This window comes from Rhamphochromis sp. 'chilingali', assembly GCF_963969265.1.
Source record: "Rhamphochromis sp. 'chilingali' genome assembly, chromosome: 14".
Classification (NCBI taxonomy): Eukaryota; Metazoa; Chordata; class Actinopteri; order Cichliformes; family Cichlidae; genus Rhamphochromis; species Rhamphochromis sp. 'chilingali'.
In genome coordinates this window covers 33134385-33159648 of record NC_137941.1, presented here as the reverse complement: position 1 = coordinate 33159648, position 25264 = coordinate 33134385, and the positions used below count along the sequence as shown (strand labels likewise).

At 40.3% G+C, this 25264-nt stretch overlaps 1 protein-coding gene across 1 annotated transcript; it reads right to left on the bottom strand.

The window, feature by feature from the left end:
• Window positions 1-4: 4 nt before the first annotated feature.
• Window positions 5-22392, bottom strand: wdfy2 (WD repeat and FYVE domain containing 2). Its single transcript, XM_080903750.1, has 12 exons — window positions 22116-22392; window positions 20445-20512; window positions 14658-14731; window positions 13454-13508; window positions 12169-12319; window positions 10085-10197; window positions 8907-9033; window positions 8295-8400; window positions 5316-5417; window positions 4099-4229; window positions 3888-3996; window positions 5-2547 (listed from the first exon to the last, which is right to left on the bottom strand). The coding sequence occupies exons 1-12, from the start codon at window positions 22250-22252 to the stop codon at window positions 2518-2520; spliced, it is 1203 nt and encodes a 400-aa protein (XP_080759876.1). The 5' UTR covers window positions 22253-22392; the 3' UTR covers window positions 5-2517.
• Between the last annotated feature and the right edge of the window lie 2872 nt (window positions 22393-25264).

Here is a 25264-nt window from a genome sequence, read left to right as displayed (position 1 = left end):
TGGGTTTTCACATCATTGTGAAAACCCAGACTGCACCAATTATCACTTCCACGTGCACTTCACATGATGCCAGCAAAGAAAAAAGCTGCTTTGTTGCAGTTCTTTGGATTTTTTTGTACTCCTGTTCCACGCAGGCACCACATTACATTAGATTCAATGCAGAGTGACAATAAATGAGCTTGCCGTGCATTCGAAATGACACAATTACTATAACGGAGCTGAAACACTGGTAAGGACCTTTAAAGTCTTAGTACCCAAAGTTTCACATTCACAAGTAAACAGCTGCTATACTTTTATTCGTGGCTGTAAAGTGACGTACAGTTTTCCATCGTTCTATAGTTGTAGAAAATCTCATCTTTGGGCTTGAACTGTACGAACACTAAGAATAGTTATCGGCTGAGCAGATCATTAAAGCACAAGTGTAATGATAACTAAAGACATACTTAGTCTTCACAGCATGAACTTGAGATATTTTTGCTTGTTGATTCCAGTGCATCGACAGTAAAGTCAGTCAGTATCGAGACGTTTAAAAACAGTAACAGTGGGGACAAATCAATGCCGTGTTCGTTAGCTTACTTTCTATTCTGTGCATGCTGCCACTGACGAGCTTGATGATATGTGCTTTTGAATGTCAAAAACGTTTAAACCACACTTACAATAATAAATAATCTCAGAAAACAGTTCCACAGCTGTAAAGGACAGGAAGTACAAAATGTCAGCTGGCTTCATGCTAGATTACACAATCTGAAAGGTGCGCTCTGCACATCAGTGGGTTTAGATAAACACTGTGTGTGCTTACACTACAACAACAAGAGTCTGCAGTATCATCAGTATCCTTGAAAACTTCCCAACCTTGTAAACTTTGGATTTCTTGCTCATACTGTCAATTTGTTCCAAATTTGCTTGTTCTGACATGATACAGAAGCGTGGTGAGGTTGCAAACCAAAGAGCATCCATTTGCCTGGAGTTTTTTTTACCAGACCAGTATGAAAACGCCACGAGGTCTGCATGATATCCAGTCTTTTAACACTCAGTGGACTGGGTGCATCTACATCTGAGGCCTCCATGTGTTTGCACACCAGCATTACAGTGCGTACAGAAGACATAAAGCTCCTAATGTAGGTAATGTAGTTTATGCAGGTTTTTTAAGTTGTTTCCATCCACAAGCGTTTCAGCATAAATCTGAACTAAAGCTGCGTTTTATGCTACTTCTTCCCTCTAGTGCTTGATATCAGGTGTTGCAGACTAAGAAAAAGTCTCCCTCGGATGATACTGTCAGGTCAGACCAGATGAAAAACAAAAAAAACAAAACATGATTTGTATAATAAGCGCACACAGTGTGAGTGATGTGAAGCACCTGAGAAACAGCACACTTGCAGGCATTAATGACATGCTCACGAGCAGCATTTACAGGCAAGAACTAGAACATCTTCTACACAAGTGACACCTGTTTTATTTATTTTTACTGCTCGAGGCTGTTTTTATTTTAGGTTCTATTTTTGACATTTACACCTGTAAAACACCCAAATGTTCAGTGCTTACTATGAACATATTGTATTTTCTGCTCTTAGGACACATGTGAGTGCCATGCTGCATTGATGATTATACTAAAACAATAAAATAAATGAAATAGTTGGGAAAACCTAAAAAAAAGATAAAAGAAAGTAAGTTTGTGAGAGAATTGGGCAGTTTGGAGGCTCACGCTTTGCTGCTATTTCAACTACAAACATTTTTTGTAATATCAGCCTGTATATACAGACAACAAAGCCTAGGGTCTGAGGGTTATGTCAGTATGTTATGCCAAAAAGACGACATTTGGTGTTAAACAGGTCAGTGTGACAGTTTAGGTTGTCACTATAACAGGTGGCAGGTACCTAATGTTAAATGGAACATAATAAAAGGAGCGTCACTTTTAAATTCTCTGTCTGCAGAAGGTAAAAAACAACACGTGCAGGTCTGAACAGCTGCTGGTGCAAATGAAAATCATAAGCTCCTGTTTTGTTAAGGATCTGCAGCCAGTTCAGTAGGAATGCACGTTTGATTTTGCCAGTCTGTTTAACAAGGTGCTTCACATCTACAGAAAGTAAAGTCTGGGTTTGACAAGTTCCCGCAGTGCAAGCAGGTTTCATAAGACTGTTTCATGAATTTCCAGTTTGAAACTGGAAAGGAATGCATGGAAATTAAGTACATGAGGTGTGTTGATAACTTACAAAGGGAAATGCCTCAACCTTTCGCACACTGTACAGACACACATACACAGAGAGACCCACAGTCCACCAGCAACTCTCTGTAACCTTGTGTCAAACAAAGCCTGTATGGTTCTCAGGCTTCACTGGCCTGCAGTGCCCTCGCTGTAAATGTTCAACAGCCACCGCTACACGTTAAAAAACTGCTAAATATTATCCAGATGACATCGATCCTGCTGGAGCTCTCACCCTGTTTCTCTTCCCAGTGGTACTGGCACCTCGACAGTTTGTCAAACAGAGATTTCTGCTGACTGCTTGTTATCCACAGATCTCAGGACACCACAGGAGTCATGTCCCATAGCTGCAGACAAAACACAAGTAACCGTCAGTCCATTTAAGCAGAAACAGTTAAAGCTGTGTTTCTGTGACCCCCTCATAGCTCAGACATGTGCAACACTATCATCATCCGTTTGTTGGATTTGAATCAGATACTCTATGTAATTTGTCGACTTTAACGAATGCAATTTTTAAAAGACAGTAATTTAAGCGCGTTTTTGACTAAATTAAGACGTGAATTTTTTAAAAATAGGAGAACAATATTTGACCCAGTTGCTAGAACTGGTAATCAGCAGAGAGGCAGTTATACAGTCAACAGGGTGGGTCAAAGAAGAAATACTGTGACATACATTATCACTTTGTTTTAGAATATGATTACTGACACACTGGGGCCCAATATAAATGTTTTTATGACGGAACATGCGGGCTCTAAATCGACTCCTCCACATATTTGACTTTCCAGAGTGGCTACTTAATGGCTCTCTATGGTGGAGCTCAACAAATAAATGACAAAAGGGCAGAAAGCAAATTAGTTAACTGAACTGACATGTTATTAAAACCGAGACCAGAACGGAGAAAACCTGATTTTAGCTATTTTAGATTATATTCGTGCAATGTTTCGAGTACTGCAGAATAACTCAGTTGTGATTACAGTTACTCTGCTAGTCATATATATAAAATAGACAATTTAATTCTTTTAATTAAATCTTTTTCAAGTACATTGAAAAAGCCTGCACTGTGTATTATTTTACTAAAGGGAAAATTACATTAGTGCATAGTGCAAAGAACTACCTGTTCACATACCAGCCAAACACAGTGTGAAAGCTCAGTAGTCACCACTTTAGTAGCTCCCTGTAAGAGGCGTCTGACTCTTAAGTAGCAAATATTCTCCAGCTCACTCTTCACCAGCCAGTCTCCAACTTTGTCTGTGAGAGCTGCCCGAGAGGCCCAAAACAAATGTGTTCCCTCTGAGTGACTTCGGATTCTCCAAGCATTTAATCTAAATACGCAACACATCCTGATGTAAGGTTTATTAATGGGTGTTAGACTGACAGTCACAGTGTAGCACACAGTTTCCAGCTACCTGCAGTGTTTTATAGGCTTTCACATGCTCTGGATTTCCTTAAAATAAATAAATACTTGAAAAAAGACTTGACTACCACCTCGGACACTGGGGCAGTCCCCCCTAAAAGAGCAGTTATTTTAAGAGCAGGGATTGTAGCATAAACAAGCACGTCTAAACGGGCTGAAAACATAACCCTCATGTCTGAATGATCCGAACCCCTAGCTAAGGGTTACTGTCTGTGCCGCACGCCTTATCCAAGACTCTCAAACACAACAGACACTCCTTGTACTTTTCCAGACCTTGACAATCTTGTCAGTGCCAGAGGTGAGCAGATTTCCAGTGGTGGGCTCGTAGTGCATGTAAACAATGCTGTGCTTGCTGTCGTGGAAGGTGGCTGTGGGTGCTCGACTGCAAGACACAAAGGCAGCGCCAGCGGTTATAGTGTGCGAATCACTGGGAAAGCTACAAAGGCTCAGTATATGACAACAACAGAAGCTGATTGTTACTCACTCCTCGTCACTGATGGACTCGTGGCAGCTGTCACACACGCGCACCTCGAACTCGAATCCCATGAGGGGGATGGTGGAGCGTTTGGACGAACATTTGCCGCACACTGCCTGGCCGCACTTCCTGCAGTGGTGCTGAGCACACAGGAGGATATGAACACATCAGCTTTCATTTAACATCTTATTTCTCATCAAAGAAATGGAGGTGGTGTTTTGCTTTTTGTTTTGTTTTGTCTTACAATGAAATGTTTAGCAAATGTATACGCCAAGTCAAGGCCAAGTTTTGAACTTTGTGTTTCGAAAGCTACAAGAAGATACTGGTTGTGATGCATTTTGATAATTGCTATCCAGCAGACAATCTCTCTCTCTCTAGGAGACTGTGTGAGGTCTGCAGACAGCTGCAGCACACACACTTCATCACAGCTGTAAGTCTGAATGAGACTTTGAGGAACGTTAACATAACACTGACCCGTGTCCAAATAACAGAATCAAACTAGCAATGTTAACCATCCAACGTCTGAAACCGGCTTAAATCAGACCACTTCAATTCATTTCCAAGAGTCCACACGCGTTGAAACTTCAGGTAAAATGTTCTCGACTTCTCTTTTTATTATAACATCTGTATCTGCATTCAGCATTAAAAATGCGAGACCACCAACCTGGTAGATTTTCTTGTTTTGACACTGAAGTTTTATTTCATCAGCTGCATACAGCTTGAAGCACTCTATACACATTCCTCAGTGATGCTGAAACATTTCTGTGTACAGTCAAAAATCTTTGTGTTTTTCCCCCCTCCAGTGCAGTGAAATAGAAACACCAACATTACAGCGCTTTGTGTTTGGTTCTCGCTACACAATGTTTCAACAGACTGCTGTGCAGTCAAAAAAACGCCTATTACTGTATCTTTGAACTGTGATTCACACACACACACACACACACTTGGAATGAGTAACCACAACATAAAGCAGTTTCTGAAATTGAGGCAATAAAACAGCCACAGGATGTTTGCTTGCCATTAGCGTGGCAGAAGTGAAGAGTTATAGAGACTTGTTTGTTAGAAAGCTGTTTGGAATACGTTTTGAGTGCGGCTGAGCTGCACATCACTGAATCTGCTGCAGCAGAGAAGCTGAGTTATGATATATTTGATATATAATAACTTGTATTTTTAAAGAAGAGTGGAAATAAAACAAGGTGCTCGGCTAACGGGCGTGCGCTCAGTACCTGCCGTAGGCCGATCTTCTTACTGTCCCACATCTGTTTGAAGTTCCAGAAGAAAGGCTGCTCACACTTCTGACAGGAGTCGCTGTCCAGCCATTCTGGGGTCTGTGGAAACGCACATTTCAAAACTCATTTGACTTCCAACATAAACACTGGAGAAATATTTAAACCTGCCAAATGAATTATTTTTTCTTATATTGCTGACCCAAGAGAGACTGAAGCTTTTTCTACAAATTGAGGGTCAGAAGATGGTTTAGCCCAGTTTAAATGTCGTGTTTATTCAATAGATCTCAGTTACTTCTGTTCCTACGTAAATAAAAGTGTTAAAGGATAAATTATAGTCAGGGAGGGAGGGAGCTGTTTATGTGTTTTGCTGTGCAGCAGAAATAAATCCAAATTCACTCTGACAACATGACATCAGGAATCAGGATACTGTTATTTTTCCAGAACAAAAACACTTCCCATGAACCTTAGTCTGTGTAAAACACATACCGTAAATCCCGGACTACAGAGCGCACCTGATTAAAAGCCGCATGCTCTAATTGTAGAAAGAAAATTAATTTTGTACTTGTACAGGCCGCACCGGATTTTAAGCCGTATGCGTTTCCCCTGTAATATGAGATATTTACACAGAAATACTAAGGTAAGGTAACATAAACATGGTAACATAAACGTTATGGTAACATACAAAAATACATACTGCAAATGCCTTTTTTCCTCGAACAGCGCCTGTAACACGGCTACCTCTAAGTATATGTACTGATCGGTAACACACAAATTACGTTGCTTGTGGGTTTTTTACGGAACAGTGCATAAACAATATTACAACGTCTCTTAACAACCGATAAAAATATATACAGTATATATACACTACTTATCACTTTGATTGGTCTACTGTTACCAGGCAAAATGTTTTTGGCTGCATGAAAAAAAATATGCATTAGCCGCACGTCAGTATAAGCCACAGTGTTCACAGCGTGGGAAAAAGTAGCGGCTTATGACCCGAAAACTACAACGTATTGACTCAGGGGGCTGAATAATTACGCACGCCCCACTTTGCAGTTATTTATTTGTAAAAAATGTTTGGAATCATGTATGATTTTCGTTCCACTTCTCACGTGTGCACCACTTTGTGTTGGTCTTTCACGTGGAATTCCAATAAAATTGATTCATGTTTGTGGCTGTAATGTGACAAAATGTGGAAAAGTTCAAGGGGGCCGAATACTTTTGCAAGCCACTGTGTGTGTGTGTGTGTGTGTGTGTGTGTGTGTGTGTGTGTGTCTCTATATCTATATATATCTATATCTATATATCTATATATATATATATCTATATATATATATCTATAATAGGCTGGCCAAAGGAGGAGATAGAAGCCACTGACATAAAGACAAGAAAGCTCCTTACCATGCATGGAGGGTTTCACCCCAAGTCCAGCACCCTGAGGCTGTACGCTAAGCGGAAGGAAGGGGGCCGGGGACTGGTGAGTGTCAGCACCACAGTCCAGGATGAGACAACGAACATCCAAGAATACATTGGGAAGATGGCCCCAACTGACCGAGTGCTCAATGAATACCTCAGGCAGCAGAAACCCAAGAAAGAGGAGGGAGACGAGGAACCATCATGGAAGGACAGGCCCCTGCACGGTATGTACCACCGGCAGATAGAGGAGGTGGCTGATATCCAGAAATCCTACCAGTGGCTGGACAAAGCTGGACTGAAAGACAGCACAGAGGCACTAATCATGGCAGCACAAGAACAAGCTCTGAGCACAAGATCCATAGAGGCTGGGGTCTATCACACCAGGCAAGACCCCAGGTGCAGGCTGTGTAAAGATGCCCCAGAGACAATCCAGCACATAACAGCAGGGTGCAAGATGCTGGCAGGCAGGGCATACATGGAACGCCATAACCAAGTGGCCGGCATAGTGTACAGGAACATCTGTGCCGAGTATAACCTGGAAGTCCCGAGGTCAAAATGGGAGATGCCCCCAAGGGTGGTGGAGAATGACCGAGCTAAGATCCTGTGGGACTTCCAGATACAGACGGACAAAATGGTGGTGGCTAACCAACCGGACATAGTGGTGGTAGACAAACAGAAGAAGACGGCCGTAGTGATCGATGTAGCGGTTCCGAAAGACAGCAATATCAGGAAGAAGGAACACGAGAAGCTGGAGAAATACCAAGGGCTCAGAGAAGAGCTCGAGAGGATGTGGAGGGTGAAGGTAACGGTGGTCCCCGTGGTAATCGGAGCACTAGGTGCAGTGACTCCCAAGCTAGGCGAGTGGCTCAAGCAGATCCCGGGAATAACATAAACACAGCCCCCCCATGCATATACAAAGTTATCACAGTGTGTCAATAACTGGAGTGAGAAGTATTATCAAGAAATGTAAGGCGAGCCACACAGTCAGAACAAGCCTGGCAGAGGTAGGAAGTCAGAGATTTTAAAGACTCTCCAAAGAAAACTAAAGACCCCAGCACAACCGTCAAGACTCCGGTGAACGACTTAGTCAAGCTGTTATTTTAAAGATGAAAATTTGGAGCAAATTACAGAGACTGTGGCACAGCAGAACAGCGAGGCAGAGTGAAAGTGGCTCTGATTGAATATAGAAGCAATTAAAGCCTGGAGACTAGCAGAGCAAAGAGGGAGACGCCGAATCTAGACTGTGTGAGCATCTGAACGACAGAAAATCAAAGAAAACTCTGCTAATCAGGTGACCTTTAATGGACCTCTAAAGAGAACTTTTTGCCCCCAAAGGATCTGAGAGAACAAACATCAGCAGTTTATCCTGTGAGCCGATCTGCATCACAGAATGTGCTTCCCTGTAAAACATGCAGGGAAGCACTAAGGGAAAAAAGCATGCTATTACACAGCACACATGACATTTCCTTATTTTGCTCACAAGCTGTTGCAGTTCACACATCAAACACAAGCTTGTGTTTGTGCGCTGACGTCACGCTGCTTCAGTCTGCTCTCTCTCACCTCTTGCCGTGTTACATCCATGTTCCAGATGACGATGCTTCCATCTGAGCTGCAGGAGATGAGCTGCCGGGTGTGTGAGGCGTAACACAGGCCCTGAACTTTGTCACTGTGGGGAGAGCACAGCAGTGAAGTGGGTGTCCCGGTATGCTGACATAACCAGAAGTGCTTTGCATTAAAATTCAAGAAACAACAAGTTAAAATACAAGGTAGCAGCTACACTGAGTGGGTCCTCCAAGCTTTCAGTGGTTGAAAAGCTTGTTTCAATGTCAAAGCACATTTTTATAAAATGCTCTAAGAAGAAAAACATTTATTTAGCAGCTTTTAGCTTTTGAGAGTCAATAAAAGTCTTTGCTCAAAAAAAGTGTGAGATTCCAGAGTCTGTTTATCGTCCTCTTATGAAGTCAGAACACTGTTTTTCTTTTACTGAAGTCTGCTCTCCTGCAGCCTTTATGGTAACTTCATAACATTACATTTCAACTAGTCGTTCAAGCTTGAAGTGAGTGCGATGAAATGAATGAAACTGAGTAAACATGACAAAAAACACAATTACAATTCCATCAATACAAAACTGCTGAGCATATGTATAACTTATTGGCTAATGGAGAGCCTTACTTGTGTCCTTGCAGTTCGATAGCGGTGCCTTTGCGTCCGCCGATGTCCCACATGATGATTGAGTGGTCCGAGCTTCCGGAGAACAACACCCTTGTGACCGGGTCCCAACACAGCGCCGTCACATTACCTGACATAATTACAACGGAGACAAAAGTGCCTTCGTCAGCTACGCCACATTATCGTGCAGGGTTCACTGAAATTTAATAAGAACCAATTAATTAAAACCAACTTTCACTGGCTTGAAGTCACTGTTGTTGGACCTCTCTCATCTTTAAACTCATTTGGATGTCTCTTTATTGTTAAATGGTAAAAACACATTTTTCTTTTGCCTTCTCTGTTGAAGCAGACTGCATCATGACAAGTTCCAAAGATTTTCTCGAACATTTAAAACCACCGGGGACGCACAACTCTGTAAAAATCAATGCTGAGCTGCGTCAACAAATCTGCAACCTGCTGGAGGACAACAGGCGAAGACAAACGAGGATACTGTGTGAACTTACTGCAGCTGCTGTGTGAACACACATTTATGAGAATGCTCCCCCAAATACAACTGAATTCTAAAATAAAGATTTAATTATCATACAAAGAAAAGCTGCGACTCAACTGCTACATAATTGTTTTAAAGTGGGTTTTGTTTAAAGTTTACAGATCAGAAAGTAATCACCAAATATTGAAAATATCTGCTGCTGTGATCCACTGTAGAGGCTCCTCTCTCTCTCAGATCAGTGAAGAAATAAGAAAAGCACACAAGCAAAAGATGCTGGCTTTCTCTCATAAACTAATATTCAGAGTCGGGAGCGTACTGAAAGCAGAAAACTGAAAATCATCCGAAACATAGCTGGGAGACAATTTGTACAGACAAAATTGGAATGAATATTTAACAATGTTGTGGCGCAGGCAGAGCCGGCAAGAGTTCAGAGCTTCATCACTATGCTAGGACTGCCGCCAAAAATTATTTTCATTCTTGATCAATCAGTTGAACATTTTATCAATAAATTATTGAATTATTTATTTAATTCTGGTAAATGTTAACAAAAATCCCCCTAAGCTCCATGTCATCTGTTAAAAATCACTCAAAAAGCCAAACTAACAGTGACACTATCAGAGGCCTGATCAGCTGACCGATTAATTAATCATTTGTGCTTCAATTAGGACACTAGGTGCTTGTGTGTGGGTACCAGTGTGTCCTTTGAAGGTGGTGACCAGGCTGCAGAGGTCCTGCTCCAGCTTCAGGATTGTCACCTGACCAGACTGATCCCCTACGAAGGCGTGTCTGGTCTCCACGTCGAACCTGGGTCAAAATTAAGGTCATGCTTTCCTGCTAAATATGCACTCATTCAGATCCTGTCACACAGACCGAACAGATTCACAACAGAGCTGTAAATTTCACTGCTCACCAAAATCCAGAGCCAACTCTGTGTAAACTACTACATGAAAGCTTTGAATGAATTCGTGCAGAGGCAGCACCACAGCGACTGTCAGCGGAGGACTCTCAGCTGTTTCACCGGCTTCCTTCAAAGCCCTGTCTGACCCGATTAAGTCACGACTGAACCAAATCATTACGTCGGGATACAAAGACGACGAGGAAACCCAACAGCAGAAACAATAACCTAAAGATCCAATCCACTTCCACTGATTTGTCCTTTTCTTTCTGGAAATCTGAGATTTCACGCTGTGCATAACTCCCAGTAAGCACAGAAAAGATGATTTTAAAGTGAAAGGATATTACAACAGATCTACACCGCTGGTTCGTCTGTCCTTCTCAACACCACAGAAAACCAGTGAAATCTTTATTAAACATTAAAAGGGCTGTAGCAGTTTTTAAAACACCCCTGACTGTCTGCTTAACCATTTTCAGCCTTAATGTTGCTACAGCCAGTTAGCCACATTGAGCTGCGGTGGTTAATGCCTGTTTAAAGTATGCTAAGCTGGTGAGAAATGAAACAGTTACGCGCTGTTAAAAAGTGAACAGGAAACACGTCAAAATAATCTGATTCTAGGAAACTTAAGTGATCAAGTCATATTCTTATTCATTACCCTAAAAGGAAAAACTACAGTACAAACTGTGCATCTAAAGAATCACTGCACACTTAACTATATTTTCAAAGTTTGTTGAGTAAAGTAGATCCTCTACATGAAACATTATAATTTCTTTTGCTGCTCTTAGGTCTGTTTTCAGCGTAGCACCGTTTCTGTTCAATGATGGCTTTTGTACTTTAATAATAAAAAGAAAACAACTGTCAGTTCCAGCTCAGTCTTCACCAGTTAAATTGAGTTTAGCATAAAAAAATCTGTTCCTCAGCAAGTCTTAAAATTAGGCAAACACAAGCTCAGATGAACAATACATGTCATATTACATCGTCATTATTTATTTAATATCTACTAAGAACAACATGTAGAAGCAGTGTATGAAAAACTGATTCAGTAGCTTGTAGAAACACATTTAGCAGCACTAACTGTTTGACTTTGTCAGTCTCTCTCGTGTGGTTGTGGAGACGTATTGGCCCACTTTTCTTCACACCTCCTTTTTTAGGCTACGCTGAAAATAAAACTGGGAGCAAGATAAGATGCCTCTTTTTATCTTACTTTATATTTATCAGAACTACAGCAAAACACGCATAACTAATGGTAAACAGCATGAGGGCACTTTTTATTTGTTGTTTCCAAATAAAAAGCTTTCAGCCACAGTATCAAAAGGCTTGCTTTAGTTCAAATGAGCGCAGATTTGGTTAAAAGGCTTCATGCACTATGACGGCCATTTGAACAACAATTTCTTGAACAATTTTTCAAAAAAAACCCAGCAAAACTTTTAAATTTAACTTTTCATTTTCCACACTGTTCCTTTTTCATTATGTCTAAAATCCCTGAACAAATAAACGCCGCTGCTCTGAATCTCCTCTTGCCATGTTATGTAGACAGGTTAGCATGATGCTAAGAGGATACCAGCAGTGTGATGACCTAATAGCAGGCTCATTGGTATGGATCAGTGCCGCTGCTGAGCACTCACACAGCCTTTCATGTGGCCATTACAGAAACCTACTCAGACCGTTTCCTTGACAACAGCATGACTGATGCCTATTGTTAGCCCTTCACATTAGTAGAAACTAACTGGAGGCTAATTTCAATTGCCCGGTCTTATGTTGCACTGACCTAAAAATAGACGGTGTCATCAAAATAAAAAGACAAAGGCTAAAGAATCAAAGTTGGCTCGTCACTTCCCACTCGATCCACTCTAAAGACAAAGCTGGGTGTAGAAGGATACTGTAGTCCTGAGACCCAGGCTGCGGTGCGATATGTCCCCAGCAGCTGGCCGCTCTCTGAGCAGTGCCAGGTGAAGTTTTTATCCTGCCCCGTGCTCAGCAGCCACTCCATCTCCAGCACAAACAGCACCACTGTCACCCTGCCCTGATGAGCTACACACATAAAAAAACAAATTAATTAAAATGAGTAGCCTACAAGAAATCATGGTCATCATGAAAGAAGACGATCAAGCACTACTGCCTTCTTCAAAGAAAGCAGCCAAATGAAGAGGAAGTTTGTGCTCGACACTGATGAAGACGTATTTTTATACATTTGTACTGTTGCACAATACACTTAGCCTTATGTGACACAAAGATACATCTTCACATATGATCAGAGAAACATATCATAAAGGTCAACTATAAATATTTCTCTATATCCATAAAATAAATAAATAAATCTTCTAAGGGTTGTTTTGGACACCCACACAATAAAAAAACATGCAGTATAGTGGAATCTGTGGAGGATACATAAAGAGATTTATCACTGGTGCTCTGATCCACACTTAGTGAGTTATGCTCCACAGAGAGGCATGGATTATGAACACAGCCAGAGAGCAAATACTCCTCAGGCTACAAAGCCTAAAGTACAAGGATGTGAGTGGACTTTATTAACTTTGAACTGCCCAGAATTGGCAAAAGTAACAATGAATAACAAGTAACAACAAACGATAGCAGAAACAAAGCTTAAAAATTTCACTTTGAAAGTGTTAGACTTATATTTTTAAGGCATTCTAACAGACTGTAATAATAATAATAACTTTTTTTTATTTTATTTTCTTTTTTTAAATGGGGCAAATCATAATTTATTTATAGAGAAAGAAAAGCCCCTTGTCACTCTTTTCTGGGGCAGTGGGGAAGGTTTAGTCGGGGTATTAGTCTGGGCACAAGGCATTAAAAATTTTGCCTTCTGAATGCAAGTTTCAGCTAAACCCCATTCGCATCAAAATAAAAGACGCGCACCAGATAAGAAGTTGCAACGCGCGTTTGGGTACATAAGATTTTCTGGAGGAAGACAGACATCTGTTTAGAACTCTTAAAGATGTCAAAAGAAGCAAGCTCCTTTAAGCAATTTCTTTGGTGTTCCTCCACCTCCAAAGAAGCGCGTATTCTCAGAAAAGTGGTTGCAGGAGGTGAGCTGGCTGCAAACAAATGATGAACGCACAGAGATGTGGTGCAGAATGCGCACCTGCGGACCACTTATGTGCACCCCTGAATATAACAGCGTTCTTGCTCTTTCTGTCTCACCCTGGTAGGTGCGTGCTGGGGTCATCTTGTTGTAGTCTTCTGACAGAACAAACTCCTGAAAGAGAGGAAGTGGAGATAATTGGTCACTGACTAAAGTTTCCAGCAACTTTGTAAACATAGAAAAAAAACTATGTTGCTGTGTTTAAATTACATTTGGCTCAGTTCTCTGCACATCAGAGGATTCATGCAAAATGTGCACTGCATAGCATGTATAGGTGAGAAATAAGTACTACTTCCTCAAAAACATAAAGACAAATGACTCATAGATCAATAAATACAAGAAAGGTTCTTGTTCTGAAGTTTCAGCTGAGGTCAACACCCTTAATAAAACACTTATGGGAACTTATGGTAAGTTATGAGGTTGTTCTGAGATGAATCTCCAAGAAAAGTTCACATCACGTGCTGGCTTTATTTTAGGACAGCAACAAAACAAGAAGTGGACAGCAAATAATGCTACATCTAAAAATAGAGTGACCTGCACTGCGTCAGGTCAGAAATGAAACTGCTGTGTTGCTAGAGATTGTGTTTATAAAAAAATAATGGTTACTTTTTTTGGGGTTGGAGCTTTAACTGTACGGAGTAGACCAAAAGGAAAGTCTGGCAAAGAGGTGTTGCCCTCTGGAAACAAAGAATCGTATTAATAAATTGCATTATGAGCTGCGTGACGCACTATAGGAAGGATTATTAAGTGACCAAGATCACAAGGATTCTTCCTCTGATGAGCATGAATAAAATAAGTAGATCTGAAGGAACTCGTTCAATTAGACACCATTGTATGGTACTGTGTGAGAAAAGCAAATAAAAATGAGAAGTGAGATTTATTCTCTGGAGAGCTTTGCCACAGTTTGTCACAAACGAAAGCTATTCACTGCCACTGTAAGAAAGATCAGAGGGGACAAAATTGATATAATGATGATGATTTACTGGAAGAGATGAATTCACATTTAAAAAGAAAAAAAATCTCGGCTGAGTGGCTAGATAGTGTGCTTCAGGTGACATGAAATGACGTCAAAACACAATCAAAGCAGATCAGGTTTGTGAACTAGGGCACTGACATTTCCACTAAAACAAAAGAAATACAACTACTCCATTCATTTGATTATAACATCACCGGCAAAAAAAGGAAATAGTTTGTCACAGAGGAAGGAGTGAAAAAACCAGAGGTCTGCATTTAAAAGGGAAGCAGGATGTTGGCTGGACTTACACAGATACTCCCAGTGTCCATCCCCACAGATAGTCTCCTGGTCTCAGGGTTAAAGGACATACAGGAGCTTGATGCTGGAGACACAAAGACACACAACAACAAAGGTTACAATTATTACTGACCTAACAGACTTTTGTGAGGCAATCTGTAAGATATCAGTAAAATCATAAGGATACTCGTGCCTTCTTTCTTAACATTGATGACATTTGTTTGACATTGTAGCAAGTGTCAAGGTTAAACCACAAGCTTTTTTTAGCCTATCAAATGCATCTCACAGTCCTTTCTCAGCTGACTGGGTCATGTGACAGCAAACGAGATGCAACTTAAAGGTACAGAAAACTGATGACTTTCTTCGGCACTGTTAGCCAACAAACCCTCAAATACACTGGAAAAATCCTGACAATGGTTACAGCAGCTATCGATACATGTGAGAGAAACTTGTGCCATCTAACACTGAGATTACAGACTGTCATCGCCTCTATTCCCTCGCGTCAGAGTCCTCCTGCGTGTAGTGTGTAGGTGAACCTCAGCGGCTGCCACCTCATTTTAAAAATCCAAACCATTCCAGTCTATAAAGCTGAGCTGGCAAACTTCACTGAACAGAAGTCTCTCTGTAGGGAATCTAACCTAACACAAATAATGGACACTTAGCTTATTGTGCCATGGTTTTTCTTATTTTTTATTTTAATACAGCATGAGGTTCATAAGGTCTGATTTCGGCCTCATCAATTGTTAATATGCATCTCCCGTCTGATCCAATCTACACCAGGAAACATTGTTAAATCATGTCCTCAAGCTATTAAGCTAGACTCTGGTGCTGTACTGAATCATTTTCATTGTGTTCAAAGGCTTTCAAACTACCATAGGCTTCTCTCTGAAATGAACAACACTTCGACATTCAGAGCTGAACAATGGTTGCTGCACAAAATACAAATCACCAGTTTCAGAGGTTTTCATCTCCCATGTTCTTTTCTCGTCTCATCGTCAGCATTACAATTAAAATGAAATAAACAATTGTATTCTCATTTATATGGCTTTCAAAAACAGCAATTTTTACATTTAAATATGTCAGAGCAGAATAAAATGCAAGATGCCAGCTGCATCAGATTAAAAAGAAAAAAGAAAAACTGAATCTTTGTATTGTCAAGAACGACAATACTACTGTCAAGACATCAAGCCACAGTTTATTATAAAAAGCAGAACATTGCGAGTTTGAGTCTTGCACAAGTGAAACAATGTTTATTTTATGTTCTGTCTATCCACCCATCCATATTCTTAACTGCTTGTCTAACCCAGGGTTTGGAAAGGGCTGGAGCCTTTCCTGCAGGAGGGTACACTCTGAACAAGTTAGCAGTTTTATTTGCTTAATTTCTGAGAAATTACAATTTTAAATCTAAATATTCAAAACCCCCAGTGTGTTATTTAACCCAGGGGAAATGAATCCAGAATTTATGTATTGTAGATACTTTATAATGACTGTCTAACTACTTTGGAAAACTGTTTGTTGCAATTTCCTGGAAGAGCTGGCTGAAAGTTTTAAAAGCCAAAAAAAGAAGAAAGAAAGAAAGAAAGTGCAACCAAAGTCCCTGCAAAACTACCCAATTTAGGTTTCCAGAAAGCACTGGAAATATCAAAATGTTGGAAAGCAACATAGGGATGCATAGATGCAATCAGTTTATTCTACCTTTCTGCACTTTAGCCAATAGTCGCTTTCCTTTGCAGTGATTACTGAGCAGTTTGAAAAAACTCATGTCAGGGTTGGTAACCACAAATATTTAACTAGTGCAGCCTCTGGCACTGCTATTGTTAGTGACACATCTTGCTGATCACAGCATGAGAGTTGCTTCAGTTGCACAACTAAAGAAAAAAAAGGGACCAACCGTCACAGTCATGCACAGAACAGAAACCGAATATTGGCAATCAATAAGCAATACTGTTTGTAATAAAAATGAAAAGAATGCTGTTATTGTATGCTTTATAAAATCAATCTATCATAAGGTAATAAGTGATTTTTGAAATTAGGCAGAAGCCACTAACCACAGACTGTATATAAAAGATGGTCATAGCCATTGCACCATCACCCATTGATTTGTGTACCCTGAATTTTGAAGCCTAAACATTAGTGGTTTGGCTACTGCCATGTTGTATTTTGCCATAAATGATTAAGTTTGGACAGAAGGTTAAACTACTAAATTATCAGCTAAAGCTAGTATGGTGAGCGTGCTGTGTTCATAAACCGCATTCAACAACAACAGATAGTATAAAACAAGGATGTAGCATTCGAGTCAGAAAGATTAAGCCAATAAAGAAGCACCTAAAAATCTGCATTCTGTCTGGAGGCCACCAGATGGAGATAGTTGTGGTTGCAAAAAGACTTCAGTCCTGTAGAAGTTTATGGGAAAACTGCTTTCTGACTTGATCTCTGTAAACACTTTCATTATGAGTTTATGGGCACAGTCACTCATTTTGGGTCATACAAAATAAAAACTGTTTTGTAAAATACACCATAAGTCATATCCATGTGTTATATACAGTCTACGGGTGCAACACATAGGAACAGAAACCCTGTTAATTCGTGCCAAGTAAGAGATGAATAAAATCACCAAAACTGGTAATAGCAAAACCTCTTGTAACATTTTTTGTCATGATGTTATTTATCAATAATTCTGCTAAAAATGCTCCAAATGCACCACAGACGTGCACTTCAGTGAGGCTGAGCTTACAGCTGGAGGCTACAGCTGCCAATGTTGGCAGACCCATTAATCAAAGCAGCCACTCACTAACTGTAAGCCACAACAAAAGGGGGGATTTAGAAGAAGAAGAAGAAGACTCAACACCTACACAACTACAAACCCATTTCCAATAATGCTGAGATGCTGTTTAAAGTGTAAATAAAAAATAATACAACGAGCTGCAAATCTCATAAACACATGTTTTATTCACAATAGAACATTACTAAACATCAAATGTTTAAATCGATACATTTTTATAATTTCATGAAACGTATTAGCTCATTTTGAATTGACGGCAGCAAAAAGTCAGAACAGGGGAAACAAAAGGCCGGAAGTGTAAAAGGGAACGTTTTGGTGGAGGAATATTTTGCAACTAATTAGGTAAAGTGGCAACAGGTCACTGAGAAAAAAAAGAGTTTCTCTGAAGTAAAGATAAGCAGAGGTTCACCAGTCTTTTAAAAATTGCAAATTTGCACATTTTGAACCAATTTCAGAATGTTTGTCAATAGTACATAAAACCATGAAACGATTTAGTGAATGTGGAGAAATCTAGCAAGGAACATGGCCCAGAATCAATACTGGATGCCTCTGATCTTCAGGCCTCAGGCGGCACTGCATTAAATACAGACATAATTCTGTCATGGAAATCACTGCATGAGGTCAGGAACACTTCCACAAATCACTCTTGAGAACACAGCTCACCGAACCATCCACTAACACAGGTTAAAGCTCAATCATGCAAAGACGAAACACTGCAGTCTTCTCTGGGCCAAAATACATTTAAAATGGATAAAGTGAGGCAAAGTGAAAAACTGTTTTGTGATCAGATGAGTTGAAAATTTGAAATTCTTTTTGGAAAACACTGACACCATAGCCTCATAAGTATATTAGCGCCTAATATACTGAAAACTATATACAGCAATTGAAAACTATATAAAACCTGTATATACAGGTTTTAGAGCAACATATGCTTCCATCAAGATGGCATCTTTTTCAGGGAAGGGCTTGCATATTTTAGCAAGACAATCCTACCCAGCATACTGCAACTATTACAACAGCATGGCTTCATAGTACAAGAGTGTGGGTACTGAACTGGCCAACCTGCCATTTCACCAAATGAAAACCTTTAGGGCAGACTGGAAAAACCCAAAGACTTCTTAACAGCTAGACTCCTGTAAAAGACAAGAATTTGCCAAGATTCCTCTGCCCACGATCCAGCAGTTACTCTCCACGGCAGACTGTTGTTTAAAGAAGAAGGGATGCTACACAGTGGTCCTGTCTCAACTTTTCTGAGACGTGCTGCTGCCATCAAATTCAAAATAACAGAGGATTTTTCTCAGCTTAAACATTTGGTATGTTTTCCATGTTTTATTATTATATGAAATATGACATTTGAAAATCAGTGCGTTGTGTTTTTGTTAATATTTTTTACAGTGTCCCAACATTTTTGGAAAAGGACTAGTAGGGCTGGGCCATATCATACTGTTCACGGTAATACCGGTATAATGACGGGCAACGATAAGAAAATGAAATATCACGATAGAATATGGGTAAAACACACATGCGCAGTGCCTTTGTTTACATATGCACATGGCGAAAAAAAGCGTGCCGAAGACTGAGAATAAGAAGGGCGAAAGCAGATCGTTAAATGAAACAGATGAACCAGAACTGGTTTGCAAAAATGCTGCAACTTCAGTGGTGTGGAACTGGTTTAGCTTTCGTCCCTCAGATACACAACAAAGCACATTTTTGGTAGAGCATGCTAGCGGGCCGTCGTTATTACCGTGTTTTTTGGAAAACACGGCACACTTAAAATCAATCCTTTGATTTTTCTGAAAATTGACAGAGCCCCTTATAATCCCGTGTGCCTTATGTATGAATTCTGGTTGTGTTTACTGACCTCGAAACGATTTTATGTGCACGGCGCTCGAAAATCTGTCAAATGTTTCAGTACGACTTCGCTAAGCTACGAAGCCGCACCGCTTGATGGATTGACGGATAAAAAAAACAGCTGCTTGTTTAAGTGAAAATACATTGATGTTTTTTTTGCACTAATAAAGTTGTGGAGTTGTAAAGTATTTTGTCTAGTGTCAATTATATCGTTATCGCAAATTTTCAAATGTATATCGTGATAAATATTTTTGGTCATATCGCCCTGCTCTAAGGACTAGTGTTATGAAAAGATAAGTTAGATAAAGAGATTTTTTTTAAAAAAACAACAACAACAACAACAACAACAACAACAATCTGTTGTACCATCCTGTCAGAATATTAATTTCACTGCTGGTATTGAACATTTTTACATGGAAGTCTAATGGGATTGATTCTGTTTTGGACAGCGCCTCAAGTGGCCACTATTGGAACTGTCTCTCTCTTCTTCTTTTTTTAGCACTTCCATGTTGGCTTCACTTTTCAGCGTCAGAGCTTGCCACTTCCTGCTGCCTTTACCTTTGAAACACAGCTCCATCCACTCATCGAGGCCGCTCCAGTCAGCACATGTGGTCATCTGTGCATTAAGTGTTGATAGGCTGTTACTCGTGAAGCATAACAAATATAATAGTGCCTGACACCTCAGGGTGACGACAGCTGCCAGAGAGAGGTAGCTTTTTACGGTAACGCATTTTACAGCTAATCTGTTTTATCGAGACTCGGTGGAAACAAGAATGATACCGATAATCTGAAAAATGTTGAGCATCAAGTCTGGTTGATCCCAAGAGCAGAGTGACCTCCACATTTTCATCGGTCTCTGAAAGGAGGGGTGTGCGATTCATTGTGTCCATCATGTTGAGTCAGTACACTCACAGGCGAAGCATGTACAGAAACGGGAGTGAACACTGCCTTTCACAGAAGAATGTGTCAGCTGAATAACTGCTGACAAAAGTGCCATTCTTGTGCTATTTATGATTTCTTTAATTATACTAAACAAGCCAGTCAACCAGCTAATTCATAAATAAATATTGCCTTTTTTAAGCATACAGCATACTGACAATTTACTGTTAAATACTGTTATTCAAAAAAAATGTGCCAGTAGACAAAAAAAGGAAGGAATACCTACATGGCATTGTGTGGTAGATGCTGGGCCAGTACTGACCACTGTCTCTCTTCAACCATACCCGAATAGTCCTGTGGGATGAAACCAACAGAGATTAGTCCTCAATGCATTTGAAGTGAGTTACATTCTTGGTGTCAACTTTGTTACACTGCAGGTAATCAACTCAATTGCCAGAATTTCTGAGAAAACAGAAATATGTGTGACGTATTCGTAGGTTTCACTACCACTGATAAGGAAATCAGCCTGTTCTCCAGCACTCCGGGGGGCCACAAGCAGATCCAACTGCCACTTCCACCAGAGGAAGTACTGACATTTCCCCCAAAAGGATACATGCATTCATTATCCCCAAAATATCATGACCACCCATCCTTAAAATGCTGCTTAAACCTCACCAGATCCGTTAACTCCGGTAAGTTGCACCTGCTGCATATCAGACTTCATCCTGTCACTGGTTTGTGGTTTGACTCTTGTCAGCCCAGTGTTAGTAGGCCTCTCACAAGGAAGAGGTGCTAACTTAGTTATCTGACCACAAAAATCTGGATCTTATCAGACTTGCTCAGGTCTTTACACCTGACAGTCTGCACAGCCCAGATATGAGACAAACAATGGTTCTAATGTTTTGTCTCTGCTGTGAATGCAGGTAAAAACTTTCCCCTGTGACACTGAACAACAGCCCGAGTTCCGAGATGACTGACAATCAACTCACTGACCTACTTTGAATTTTTACTACACCACTCAACACTTCAATTTACAGCAATTATTCTTCACTGTTCTCTTTAGGGGTGACATATACTTCTGGGTGAAATGTAATGGGAATAAAATCATCTGTGCTTTAAACTCAATCACAGAATCCACTGAAAGGCTCATTTCCCACGCAAATCCACATGGCCACTGGCACAAAGACTTAAGACACTTCTATTTCACCACCTCCTTTTCCATTTCGGTGGGTACTTAAACGCGGTTTGTTCTAGCAAATTCCATATATCTTATTTTAAGCATTTCCCCTGCTTAAACACCCCAGTAAATAGCCATCTAGGACTACAATAGGTAAGTCGCCATGGATCAGGGATATGCATCATATAGCTTAGGTGGCATATAGGACTAAATTTGCAATTGGTGCAATAAGTTACAAGGACATTTCAGAACATGCCGCCTCAGCATATACAGGCTCACCGTCACCCTCACATAGATCTAAGTGGGATAGACGCAAACTCTTGGTACCCCAAAACAGCTCCAGGCATGTGCAACAGAGAATAAGGGGACAGACTACAGCAGCTTTAATGCCTCAAAGCTGAGACATTCTGGTATATATAGCAACTCCTGGTGCCATAATATGCGAGAAACACTCTAATAACACCAGTGTTTACGCTGAGTCTTTTTTTAGTTATGTCTAGCTAACGTTAGCACAACTAAACTACGTGTTACTGGCTTGGAGCTAACACAAAAAGAGTATAATTTACAGCCGTTAACTAGCATGTAATGGTGTGACTGTGTCAGCTGACACTTTTGTAAAAATGTTATTGAACCCTTGGACTGTTTCAACATGTTTGGAAACGTTACATGACACGGGGGTGGGGGTCCACTCAATAGGAGCAGATTAAGGGGCATTATTGTGTCGAATATTATTTCTGGAGGTTAATTTGTGCTTTAGCCAGCCTGCAGAGCGCAGCTTACCTGTCTTCAGACACGCTGATAACGCCGTCTTCTTTGGGAATTATCACCGCTGTGCTCACCACCTCCTGGAAAGCATCGATTTTGCTCAGGAGGCAAGGCTTCCGAGCCTGAGGTTGAGGCTGAATTTCAGCCGCCATGAGCTGGTGGTGCACAAACCTCCGACTACGGTCCTGGCTCCGAGAAACATAACACACGGCGGTCCGACAGCAGAACCTCGGCTGCTAGCTAGCTGTCAGGCAGGCAGCTCTCTGTTGTGACGGCGGTCAGAGGCGGTGCCAGTCAGCTGACAACAGATACGCCACCTACACTCGCACACATACAGCACTTCCTTTGAACAAAATAAAAGTCCTTAGTTGAGTTCCGCTTTTGGATTTTCACAACAAAATATGATAGATATTAGATAGATATGCTTTAATTAAAATATAAAACGATACGATAACAATATCTCAAGTCTTGTAAGCAAAAATAATAAAGTAATATCAACAAAACGTTTTCTAATGAGGCCCTCTGCAAAGTGTGGCTACACTACGTCTGCCATACAAGAAAGAGTTAATCATTTTGAAGCAAAAAAAAGCAAAGAAATCAGTTTTAATTGGCCGTAATGAAATATAGAGCAAATACTGTTATGTTAAAAAGTGCAAATTATGACATGTCAATTTCCCTTTACCAAAGGTTTATAAAATGTGACAGATGTCTTTATTAAAGGGGTGCCACAGTGAGGTCGACAAAAGACGTTATCCCGACTTTTAGACACCTCTATTGGCTCAGGGTGAGCTATACTTTATTATTAGTTGCATTAATTTCCATAATGCGACTTTCTTCAAACTAGTTTTGTATTTTTTATACGCCATAGATATGGTACTATATGTATAATGTTATTGATTACTATAAATAGCCAGTTTGGACATGAGTAGAGATAATCTTGATGACTGAACTGGACTTTAGAAATAAAACCAGATTAATAGTTGGGTCACTGATAACTTCAGAGAAGAAAAACTCTACCAACATTACTTTTTTCACGAACCACTTACTTTCCAGGAAAGAGCTGCTGGACTGCCTAGATCAAAAATGCAATTATAGGTCGTTTATTAGAACCTCATTATATACTCATAACACAAAATCTACAACTTTCTATTGAGTGGAAGGCTATACCACATTTCCAGTTGCATTTAATAATAATGTCAATGATAATAATAATAATAATCGTATATCTAACTATCTAAGGTGATGCGTTTGGATTTTAACATGCAGCACTAATACTAATAGAGCAACAACTTCCTGTATGAAGCAGCTCAGACATGGACCGGAAATTTGTGTTTGGCTTGTCCAAGTAACTTCACATATGTTCTTGACTCACCATAAATTGTGATCAAGATTCCTTCATAGTAAAAATGCAGCATTTCCGGTTCTGACTTTCGTAGTACAAACTATGGAGGGGGGGGGGGGGGGGGGGTGAGAGACTTTCATAAGTGGAGAATTACCACTACCCTAATAATCAATATCCATTATGTTTGGAAATGACGCTTTGTGCTAAAATCAACCAACACAAGAATGTGTTATATATAATATATAAGTCTGGGAAACTGTTTCGGAGAAGCAGTAAAACCTGTAATATAACAGTTGCACAAGAATGTGTGTTTTAAGTGTACACTTAATACATTTTTAGTTACATAATCTTTGAGCAAATGAAAAAACACTGCAATAGTGGGATGACAAAAAGAAAGTTGAGTCAGTTAAACCTGCATCATAGTTGAGTGTTTTGATTGTTACATTTTAAACTTGAAAGTTAAGAGACCCAGAATTGCGAAAGAGGAAGAATGAATGAATGAATCTGTGGAAAGTTAATTAATCCGTCAAATAACAAAGTCAGAGAGGCCCAAACAGAACAGAAGTATCTCAGATTGGTGCTTAACCGGTTACTGTGCTGCTGTGCAAGCTACAATAAATAGCTGGTTTATAATGGCAATAAATGTTATTGCAGCTGCAACTACAGTTTATCACACCTTCCACAGTTTCGTCGTTAAGATCGCCAAACCACATTAAAGATTTTATTGTGAAAAACGTCAGTGACACACCGGAAGATAAATTGTGTGTGTGTGTGCGCGCGCGCGCGTGTTGCTTCACATCAAATAAGAAGCACACAGACGTTCCTCCGCTTTGCTATCGCAAGCCACCGGATGGTTTCGTCTTGTTTTTGCGGAAGTGATGATATTTTCCAGTCAACTACATTATGTAAATTGTATTGCACAATCGTGCGCGTGTGGCTGGGTGTCATGTAGCATTAAGAGTGAACTCTAATCTGTCAAAAGGCTTATGTGTAGCACGTTTGATGATATTCTCTGTGCAGTAACAGTTGAGGCATTATCTCACATAACTACAGATCAACAATAGCAACGCTAGAAGTGTGATTCTTATTAGCGACATCTCTCTTTGTGTTTGTTTGATTGTTTCTGTGTCTTTTTCTTTCCTTTTACCTGCAAGTATGTCGTTCTTTGGCTATGGAAAATAAAGACAAAGTACAGACATTTCAGAGCTGCAGGGTGTGTGAGTGCGTGTGCGCGCATGTCAATCCCAGCGACTATTCAGCTAAACCTGTTTTCCTTCAGAGAAAAGGGGAGTCTTTATTTGGTCATCACATGAAAACCGAGTGCCATAACACCCGCGAGTAGTTTCTGTATTTCTGTAAAATATCCTTGGTTGATATTTTACAGTTGTTTTTATATGATAGTGCCTCCAGTTTATCTCTCTATAGTCTTGAAGGGTTGTCTTTCACACTAGCCCACGCCCGCGCATAGGATGAAGTAAATGTTGATTATGTAATCAGATCTAAGAGCAGACACATGCCTGTTCCTAAATAACAACACCTCAACAAACTGCGGTAAGGCTCCGATAAAAGAGCGCATCGCCACATATGCTGTATTCTTTATCACACAATGTATGTACAGAATATTTTCCTTGCATTCCTGCCTCTCGGGCAAGCAAGCATGCGCATGAGACAGTCTGCTTTGGCCTTATTTGGATATGGTAATGAGGAGCCTGAGACCGCCAATAAGAAGAGAGTGTATATACACGTGACACTGCAAGACCGCTTGGGAGGCGGGGTCAGGCGCGGAGCTTAGGTTAAAACCAGTGGACAAGACACAGCGCAT

Excerpts from the sequence above, each read along its gene's own strand:
- wdfy2 (XM_080903750.1), bottom strand. The coding sequence starts at position 22,252 with ATGGCGGCTGAAATTCAGCCTCAACCTCAGGCTCGGAAGCCTTGCCTC. Across the intron at positions 9,034-10,084 it reads CACCTTCAAAGGACACACTG|GTAATGTGACGGCGCTGTGT; the intron begins GTACCCACACAC and ends TAATTATGTCAG. Across the intron at positions 2,548-3,887 it reads GCACTGACAAGATTGTCAAG|CTATGGGACATGACTCCTGT; the intron begins GTCTGGAAAAGT and ends TTTTGTCTGCAG.